Source organism: Triticum aestivum, chromosome 6B (assembly GCF_018294505.1).
Source record: "Triticum aestivum cultivar Chinese Spring chromosome 6B, IWGSC CS RefSeq v2.1, whole genome shotgun sequence".
Lineage (NCBI taxonomy): Eukaryota > Viridiplantae > Streptophyta > Magnoliopsida > Poales > Poaceae > Triticum > Triticum aestivum.
In genome coordinates this window covers 165,719,541-165,730,340 of record NC_057810.1, presented here as the reverse complement: position 1 = coordinate 165,730,340, position 10,800 = coordinate 165,719,541, and the positions used below count along the sequence as shown (strand labels likewise).

General features: G+C 46.5%; 1 protein-coding gene across 1 annotated transcript in view; it reads right to left on the bottom strand.

The window, feature by feature from the left end:
- LOC123136377 (F-box/kelch-repeat protein OR23) overlaps positions 1-8,857 on the bottom strand; it is a 12,089-nt gene extending 3,232 nt beyond the window's left edge. The window contains exon 1 of the mRNA XM_044555739.1: positions 7,799-8,857. Coding sequence (XP_044411674.1) covers positions 7,799-8,775 — 977 coding nt within the window. The 5' untranslated portion in view covers positions 8,776-8,857. The remainder of the gene's footprint in view (positions 1-7,798) is intronic.
- Between the last annotated feature and the right edge of the window lie 1,943 nt (positions 8,858-10,800).

The following is a 10,800-nucleotide window of genomic DNA, read 5'->3' as shown; positions in this document are numbered from 1 at the left end:
CCACCTCCCCCGCGTCGCCGCCGCCACCCATTTCCGGCGCCTCTGCCAGCAGCCGGTGCCGACACACCTCCCCCCAACGCCGCCACCGCCGCCACCTCCCACGTCGCCCCCCCCACCGTCTCACTGCTGGGGCACCGAAGCTTCCCACCCCCACCCGACGCCAACGTGAGCAGGAAGCCGCCTCGCCTCCCCGGCCAGCTCCTCCGGCCTGACGCCGGCACGCTCGTCGAACGCCTCCAGGGCAGCCACCTGGTCCAAGGGAGGCGCGCGTCTCCTTGCCGGCAGGCTCCTTAGTCAACGCCCGCAAGATGTTCGACAGTTTGCCAAGGTACAAAATGGACTCCGTCGATGAGTTCTTTTTCCACAATTTCCTTTGCAACTCAGACGATTCCTCGTTAGATGATGAGGAGGAGATCTTGGCTGCCGTGTTGGTCCATCACCACCTTAATAGCCAACAGCCGTTGTTCCGTGGCTCCATCCCGGGGGACCTTCCGGCGTTGAATCGCAACCGAGAGAGCGGCCATTTCCTTCTTTGGAAGGACTATGACACAACCAACCCGTTGTTCAAACATCAAGAAATTCCGACGGCGTCTCCGTATGAGTAGGCATCTTTTCAACCGTATTAGAGAGGGGGTAGTCGATACGATGACTATTTCAAGTGCAAAGAGGATGTCGTTGGAAAGATTGGCTTCTCATCTTATTAGAAATGCACTGCAGCCGTCTGGATGCTTGCATACGGAGTGCCCAGTGATCTCATTGATGAGTATGTCCGTATGAGCGAGTCTACATGTCTAGACTCCATGTACAAGTTCTGCAGGGCTGTGATTGCTGTGTTTGGCCCTGAGTACTTGAGAGAGCCGACTGCTAAAGATACAGCCCGCTTGTTGGCGATGAATGCCAGCAGAGGATTCCCAGGGATGCTTGGCAGCATAGACTGCATGCACTGGGAGTGGAAGAACTGCCCTTCTGCTTGGCAAGGGCAGTATAAGGGCCATGTCAGGGCTTGCACTGTCATACTTGAGGCCGTGGCCTCACAAGATCTTTGGATCTAGCACTCTTTCCTTGGCATGGCAGGATCACACAATGATATCAACGTGCTTCAGCGCTCGCCGGTGTTTGCTAAGCTTGCCAAAGGCAACAGCCCACCGGTGAATGTTACCATCAACGGCCACAACTACGACAAAGGATACTACCTAGGTGACGGTATCTATCCTCAGTGGACCACTATTGTGAAGACAATCCCCAACCCTATCGAAGAGAAGAGGAAAAGATTTGCCCAAGAGCAAGAAAGTGCTAGGAAGGATGTCAAGCGTGCCTTTGGTGTTTTGCAATCTCGATGGGGCATCGTTCAGTATCCTGCTAGGACTTGGAGCGCGAAGAAGCTGTGGAAGGTGATGACTGCTTGTGTGATCATGCACAATATGATCGTAGAAGATGAGCGCCCGAAATGTTTCTACGATCAAGGGTTTCAGTTTCAGGGTGAGAATGTTGTGCCTGAGCATGGAGGAGCGGCAACGTTTGAATAGTTCACCCAATTTCATCATGACATGCGTGATTGGGAAACTCACATGCAATTGCAAAATGATTTGGTTGAGCATATGTGGGCTCATGTTGGCAACCAATAGATGTATCTTTTTTATTCGGCTTGCAAAACTATGTGACACTATTTTATTTTTATTCGGTTTGTAAACTACGCTATTTTTTTGGTTTGAAACTATATGTTTGCTTGTGAAAATTTGTGCATGTTTGTTGAAAAAGGGCGGCCAGCCGTCCACGCCGACAAATATGGGCGACAAATATGGGTCAGTGCGTTGGGCGCATTGCCGACCCAAATCTCAAACCTGGCGGACGCCGAGCGGGCGGCCGACCCAAACGAACAAAAAGCGGACAAAAGCGATGTCCGTTTGGGTCGGCGTGTTGGAGTTGTTCTAAGGCGTTCTTCACGAGAAGCATCTTTCTATGACACAAGCTTCTCGGTGTCTCAGGTGGTATGACAAGATTTTGTACATAATAGAACTTACATTGGAAAACAATGTCTCAGGTGACAGTAAAGGCTATGAAGTATGAACTCGCCTTTTTGGAAAGGTTTGGTCAGGGTCAAGGACGACTTTTTAGCAAGGGAATGTTTTCTGTTGGTAATGACATGAGTACAACATTTTGGGAAGACACTTGGTTTGGAGACACACAGCCCAGTCTGCAGCAGCAGCACCAGCAGCAGCACCAGCACCACCACCACCACCACCACCATCACCACCATCACCACCACCACCACCAACAACAACAACAACAACAACAACACCAGCAACAAGGCTAGAGCAGAAACCCATAAGATCTCGCAACCAACTCATGGTGACATATGGATAGCTAACCTCCACCCACCCCTGTCCATGGCTAGTTCTCTGGTGATATTTCAGTCCTTCAGATCTCTCTTTACGGACCCCTCCAATGTCAAGTTTGGTCTACCCAGACCTCTCTTGACATTATTAGCACGCTTTAGCCGTCCGCTATGCACTAGAGCTTCTGGAGGCCCGCACTGAATGTGCCCAAACCATCTCAGACGATGTTGGACAAGCTTCTCTTAAATCGGTGCTACCCCAACTCTATCCCGCATATCATCATTCCGGACCTGATCCTTTCTTGTGTGGCCACACATCCATCTCAACATGCGCATCTCCGCTAAAGCTAACTGTTGAACATGTCACCTTTTAGTCGGCCAAAACAAAGCACCATACAACATTGCGGGTCAAATCGTCATCCTATAGAACCTACCTTTTAGCTTTTGTGGCACTCTTTTATCACAGAGAACACTAGAAGCTTGGCACCACTTCATCCATCCGGCTTTGATTTGATGGCTCACATCTTCATCGGCATCACCATCTTTCTCTAGCATTGACCCCAAATATCGAGAGGTGTCCTTCTGAGGTACCACCTGCCCATCAAGGCTAACCTCCTCCTCGTGCCTAGTAGTACTGAAACCGCACCTCATGTCTAAGCCTAAAACCTTTCAATTCCAAGGTTTGTCTCCATAACTCTAACTTTCTATTAACCCACATCCGACTATCATCGCTTAGCACCACATCATCCGCAAAGAGCATACACCATGAGATATCTCCTTGTATATCCCTTGTGGCCTCATCCATCACCAAAGCAAAAAGATAAGGGCTCAAAGCTGACCCTTGGTGTAGTCCTATTTTAATCAAGAAGTCATCAATGTCGCCATCACTTGTTCTAACACTTTTCACCACACTATCCTACATGTCCTTGATGACCGTAATGTACTTTGCTGGGACATTGTGTTTCTCCAAGGCCCACCACATGACATGCCGCAGTATCTCATCATAGGCCTTCTCCAAGTCAATGAACACCATATATAGGTCCTTTTGCTCCTTGTATCTCTGCATAAGTTGTCATACCAAGAAAATGGCTTCCATGGTCGACCTCCCAGACATGAAACCAAACTGATTTTTTGGTCACGCTTGTCACTCTTCTTAAGCGGTGCTCAATGACTCTCCCCCATAGCTTCATTGTATGGCTCATCAGCTTCATTTCATGGTAACTAGTATAACTTTGAACATCCCCCTTGGTCTGAAGATTGGTACTAATATACTCCGCCTCCATTCTTCTAGCATCTTGTTTGCCTAAAAAATGAGTTTGAAAAGCTTAGCCATACTATCACTATGCCTCTGTCCCTCTGAGGCCTCTCCACACCTCAACGGGGATACAATTAGGGCACATCGCCTTGCCTCCTTTCATCCTTTTTAAAGCCTCCTGACCTCAAACTCTAAATTCGCCACACAAAACGCCTGTTGGTATCATCAAAGGAGCCGTCCAGTTCAATGGTAGAGCTCTCATTCTCTCCATTGAACAACTTGTCAAAGTACTCCCGCCATCTATGCTTAATCTCCTCGCCCTTCACCAGGAGCTGGTCTGCTTTGTCCTTGATGCATTTGACTTGGTCGACATCCCTCGTTTTTCTATCTCGGATCTTGGCCATCTTATAGATGTCCCTTTGGCCTTCCTTTGTGCCTAAGCGCTGGTAGAGGTCCTCGTACGCCCGATCCCTTGCTTCACTCACACCTCGCTTTGCGGCTTTCTTTGCCACCTTGTACTTCTCTATGTTGTTTGCAATCTTATCCAGGTGTAGGCGTCTAAAACAATCTTTCTTCTCCTTAATAGCCATCTAGACATCATTGTTTCACCACCAGGTATCTTCAGCTTCGCTTCTTCGCCTGGACACTCCAAACTCCTCTGAAGCCACCTTACGAATGCAAATCGCCATCTTCATCCACATATTGACTGCATCACCTCCTTCCTCCCAAGGGCCCTCCTTAATGACCATCTCCTTGAAAGCCTGAGTTGCTTCCCTTTACAAACATCATTCAGAAGAAACATTTTCCATAGCAACCATTTCGGCTGAGGTACCACTGAATATTGCCTTTCGACAGTCACTTACGAGTGACAAATGGACAACATGGCTTCAGCAGGGGCATAGGTTGATGTTGGTTAACCTACCGCAGGAACCAGATGTTTTGGACTCAAAGAAAACATCAAGGTAGGTATAGGAAATGATGTAAGATATAATAAACCTACACAACAAATGATCTAGGAAGTTCTGTAAGCGAGATGGAATCAAACATATACGCTTGGTCAGTTTTACTACAGAGACATGGTTTTGCCATGCATATTTTGGGATGCCTAGATCTTGCAATGACATCAATGTGCTCCAGCGACCACCACTCTTTGCACGGCTAGCCAATGGGGAATCACTGCTGGTGGAGTTTCAAGCAAATGGCCGCACATACAACATGAACTACTACCTAGCGAATGGAATATATTTGAAGTGGGCAACCTTATGAAGCCAATTTTAAGCCCCCAAGGTAAGGAAGAACTTCAATTCCATAATGCTCAAGCAGTTGCTAGGAAAGATGTGGAGAGTGCAAAGACCGGCTAGGTTTTGGGATTAAGAAATCCTTTGCTACATCATGACAACCGCCATGATCATGCTCAACATGATCATTGAGCATGAGTGTGGAAAGATTTGAATCACTCATATGAATTGATCGGAAAGCCGATGCATCCGCGTAGAAGGGAAGACCACATCCGGCGCTTTTTTCAAGTTTACCATGACATTTGAGATGCGGATACTCACGAAGATCTTCAAAGAGATCTCATCGAGGAGTGGTGGACATGGAATGAGCAACAAGATCACTAGTTCTACCTCTATGTTTCATGTCATGTGTGATGAACCTTGTGTTACATTTGATGAACAATTTGCTGTTCAATTTGATGTTGTGAAACTATGCAATAATTAAGTACTATTTGTGTTTTATTTGTTTTGGATTAATTTGACATGAGTCTGATATTATTTGTTTTGGATATCTTGTGTTGTACATGCTTTTAAAATGTTTGATAGTTGAAGACAGCCAAATTTTTAGGGCAGCACTGTTACCGACGATAATTTTCTGTGACCAAAAAACTTCTCTCCTGCCCTAAAACCATTTTTGGGCACCAGCTTTTACATCATCTGTAGGAGATGCTCTAGCATTTTACACGGCACTTTCTGAACAGTTATTGGCTTGCTTCTCTAGTAGATCACAGTATAGGTTCGGGACTTCTGAGCAAATCCACCCACCACCTCCAAGTTGTGACTTTGGCATTTCTGCACAGTTTTCAGTTGAGAACTGATCTGTCAACTACGATACTAGCGAGACATTAGCTTTACCCAGTACTCTCGAGCCAGTTCTATACACGCAGAAATGAGCCACATTTTTGCTGTCCAAAGCCACCTTCTACACCCACCGGTCTTGGTAGTCCCCTAGCCCAAGGGCCCCTCTTTATATATGACACGACCAGGTCCATTACTGTAAGAGGGATCGTGGTGGACAAACAACACGAAGAGGAAGGTCAACGGGAGCAAATGCGAAGGCACCAATACTTCGTCGGCGTTGTCTAGCACAGTCCCAAAGAACAACACCCGACAGCCTAGAAGCTCCTGTGCAACACGGACTTCAATGGAAGTCTTATCACAATATGGCGATAAGTACCTATCAAAGTTGAATACTTAGGCGATCAAATAGCATCCTAATCTCATTGTGCATCCACTATCCAGTAATAATTATCGTCTCCCCCAATTCTCTCAATCTACCATGATTATCCCTCTAATTGCTATCACAGCACGACAACACCAATTAGCCAGACTGGACGTCAACATTTGGCGGTAGAATATCCACAAATATCACAGCAAGCCCCAAAAACAACTGCTCTGAAGTTGCTAAAATGTGCACCAATGTACTCATGTATCAAACATATGATGTTACTAAGGCAATAATCTATTATGTAGTTGGGAATGAAAATTTCTACGGATCTGGTCAAATTTTCATTGTAAATATGGCTTCACTTTGTTATAAGAGCAGCTAAATCTTATCTGGCCGCTATAGGAGCAACTGTTAGTGGTCATTATGGAGAAATCCTATACAAGGGAGATAGGTTAGTCGCGTTTATACTATATGAAAAAACAAGATCTAGTGACATAATGCAAGGTCTTTCCAGAAGTGGAACAAATCTTTGAAGCACGTTCAATTGGGGATTGGGGATTGGAGTAAGAGTATACCGAGAATTCTTGGGGTCCCTTGTGATTCTTGTTTGGAGTTGCGCTAACACAGACAACTAGACAAGACTATATTATCTTCTAACATGAAAATTATCTGATGCAAACTTAGTATGCAAGTTAGGGTGGCACTCCCCAAAGTTCTAAGTAATATGATTCATTCTTAGTTCAATGCTCGCGGTGTTTGCCATTTTGTCATCTAGTGAATGAACTGGAACACAATGCACAAGGGAAGTGCCATTAGATTTAACAGATTTTAGAGACATAATAATAAAAGTAAAATCTTCATAAATGTTATGCTACTATTCCAAATTCATAACGCCCTGGTACATAGGTACTTGTAGATTACAGAAGAAATTTAGTACCTGTTCAAGCAAGTTCCAGTTTTAAGTTGTTTACATTTACAGCATGGAAAGCATCTCATAGCAGTTGATAAAAACAAGTTGAAAATCAAATAAATTGATATGTCAATGTCACACCAAAAGCATTTCAGTAAAACTTTGACCGTTAAATTATTGGTCAAAAGACCCCAGGTTGCAAGTATTTTATCGTTGCGAACAGCAGGCATTAATAAGCATAGGATGAGGCAACCTATCAAAGCCGATATTTACTGCTTTCCAATACATTGAGTCAGAACATCATTCAGGTTGGCTTAAAACCGAGTAACAAGATAGTGTGCACATGGTGATCTAAGTCTCATACAAAGCAAGAGCAGAAGACAATGTGTGTCAATGTTAAGAACAAGTTGTGAAAGTACAAAAGGGAGGGAGAAGTACCAAGGTATTCTTTCATGTTACAAACATGTTAATTGCATTTTATATGGATAAGAAGCACTAGTCTGTCATCAAAACTGTCACATACTCAGCACAAAATAAACTAATTGCATGGCCAAATAGAAGAGCAAGGTGAAACAATAACAATTTTACTATGTATCTGTCCAAACTCTTCATTGATGAACCACACGAGATTAACTAGTACATTCGATCACTACAGTGAAATAGGCAGACATGTATACTCAACCACCATCTAGAAAAACAAACTATATTAACTACAAATAATTGAAACCACGCATTAAGGAAACAATAACACAATAATACGAACTATAAACTACAAACTGAAGCAAGACAAACAGGATCGTGTATACTTAATATTGTGGCAAATTACAAGCAAATTGGAGATAAATTGCCTGACCTGAAGATATCGTCTCCGTCGAGCATGAACACATCTGTAACCTTCCCATCCTCTGCAGAGATGGCGGCCACTGGCCCGAGTCGACGTCTCTCCCCTTCCACCCACATATCCCCAATCTCCCTCCACTTGCCGCTCCACAGTCCTAGCGCCATGGCGTCCCGGCAGTAGAGGTCATTCGGCACCACTCCCCCCACTGTGGTATACCTGTCGTACCCGCCCATCACCCAGAATTCATCCTCTCCCACACCCCCTGCCCCGTGCGCCACGAATCCCACGCACCCAGCCCTCTCCCGGGGCATCGCCGTGGCCATATTCCAGGTACGCGTGGCGGCGTCGTACCACTCGGTGCTGCTTGTGCGACTGCCAGAGGAGGGGAGCATCGGGTGCCTGGACCCGCCGCCGGCGACGACAACCCCGCCGCCGGGCGCGGCAGCGCAGGCGAAGCTCCCGCGAGGGATGTGCATGTCCGGGAGGCGCTCCCAGCGGTGGCGAGAGAGAGCGAGGTCGAGTCGGTAGGCGGCGGCGGAGGGCAAGGGGTGGCCAAGGGGATAACTCCGGGCGTCGAAGTGAGAACCGCCGAGGACGTAGAGGTGGCTCCCGACGGCGATAGCGGCGAAATTGGCGAGGCCGTATAGCTGCGGCGAGCAGGGGATCGGCGGGAGGGGCCACCAGGCGGTGGGGGCAGCGGGGTCGAGCAGGATGGGGGAGGCAAGGGATGGGTCGGTGGGGAAAAGGCATACGAGGTGGCGGGAAGGCAGGCGGAGGCTGCGGCGGAGCGGAAGAAGCGTCGCGGCGGAGAGGAGGAGCCGCCACGCGCGGGAGGTGGCGCGGAGGCGGGACTGGTCGGGGAACGTGAGCAGGCAGAGGATGACGGCCGCGACGTCGTCCGGGAGCCCCGGGATCAGAGACCCCTCCGCGCCTGGCCGCAGGATTAGGGATCCGGCGAGCCGGCGGCTAGGGGACGACGGCGAGGCCATTCCATCCACCACCTCGTCAAAGCTCACAAGTCATGACCGGTGAAAAGGGGGAAGGCTATTTGAGTCTTTGTGCGTCCGATGAAGGCCTACCACAGAATTGGGTGGATTTTTTCATTTCTTTTTATTTCGAGTCAAGAGGGCTGGAGAAACCAAAAGCCAATCAACGGCTTCCCTTAATTGATATACTCCCTCCGTCGCAATGAATAAACGTGCACAAATTTTAAAATTTAACTTTGATCATAAATTAGACCAACTAAATGGGGATTATATGTTGATACAAATTATTCCGTTGAATTCATATTGAAAAAAAGTTTTCAATGGTCTAGTTTTAAGTCATCAAAATATACACTATTGATCTAACTTACGGTCAAATTTAGAAGTGTGCGCGCCTTATTCATTTGAATGGAGGAAGTATATCAACTTCTGACATATCAAGAGAGATAATAGATCTCACAACACCGATTGCATAAAGCTGGATCGAACATCATGATGTAAGGGAGAGGCCAGAGAGATCTCATTTCAACATGTCATCATCACTACCATCTCATCGATTTTGTCAGGGAAACAACTATAACGAAAACAAAGGACCTGGAAGAACTAAGAAAACTGAAAAGGGACGATTCCCACTCCACTGACCCCGAAGAGGTCACCGAATGGGGAGATGAGGGGACCGAGGCGGAGACGTGGAGGAGACACGCCTTTAGGGCTGGACGAAAAGCTCGAAACTCGCGAGCATAACGAGCGCTTGATAGTTCGGCTCGTTTCAACATGTGCTCGTTAGTTAATGAACCAAGCCGAAAAATATTTTTTGCTCGTTAAGATTATCGAGCTTAACAAGCGAGCAAACAAGTTTCATGAGCTAACTCGTTTAGCTCGCTAATTTTAAAAGGTTTGACATGAGACCACTAGTTCAAATTAGCCCACTAACAAAAGGAGTTGCTAGTTAGCCCATCCTAGGGGCCTAGCACCCCAGTCCACTTCGGCACTTCTTCCTGACCTAGAAGCTAGCCGCCAGGAGACCCTAGAGTCAACCAGGAGCCAGCCGCCAGGACGCAAACATCCTTGTTAAATTTATGTCTTCTGAATTTTTTATGGGATCATGGGATTCTTCTGTGGTTTTTGTTACCTTACCGTCCTTGTTTAATTTATTTTATTGTAAATTTGTTATGGGATCATGGGATTCTTCTGTGTTGTTTATTACCTTAACGAGCACTCATGAAACTCGCGAGCATAACAAGCCCATAATGAAGCGAGCTGAACAGAGGTTTTAACTCATTAATATTAACAAGCTTAATGATAACGAGCTTAACGATGATGAGCTTAATTATAACAAGCCGAACGAGGTGAGCAGCTCGTTAATACAACTCTACACGTCTTTGTATTGTTGCCACTAAGGATAAAACAACAGGGTTTAATCTTATTGCTAGATTTTTTCTTGTCTACATTATGTCATCTTGCTTATTGTGTTACTTTGCTTCTTGTAAACTTAATACTTTGAGATGCATGCTGGATAGCGGTCTTGGGGTGGAGTAATAGTACTATATGCAGTTGGATTAACACTCTAATTCTCACAGACGTAATGCCTCTAGTAAATTATGCCATGAATGATCATGGTTATAAATTACCACTATTATGCCAGTTACCCAACAGTAATTTGTCCATGCCACTACCTGCTTTCGAGAAAGATGTAACTAGTGAACCTATTGTTGGGTTACGTAGCAATTTCAAAAAAATTCCTACGCACACGCAAGATCATGGTGATGCATAGCAATGAGAGGGGAGAGTGTCGTCTACGTACCCTCGTAGACCGTAAGTGGAAGCGTTATGACAACGCGGTTGATGTAGTCGTACGTCTTCACGATCCGACCGATCCAAGTACCGAACGCACGGCACCTCCGAGTTCTACACACGTTCAGCTCAGCGACGTCCCACGAACTCACGATCCAGCAGAGCTTCTCGGGAGAGTTCGGTCAGCACGACGGCGTGATGACGGTGTTGATGATGCTACCAACGCAGGGCTTCGCC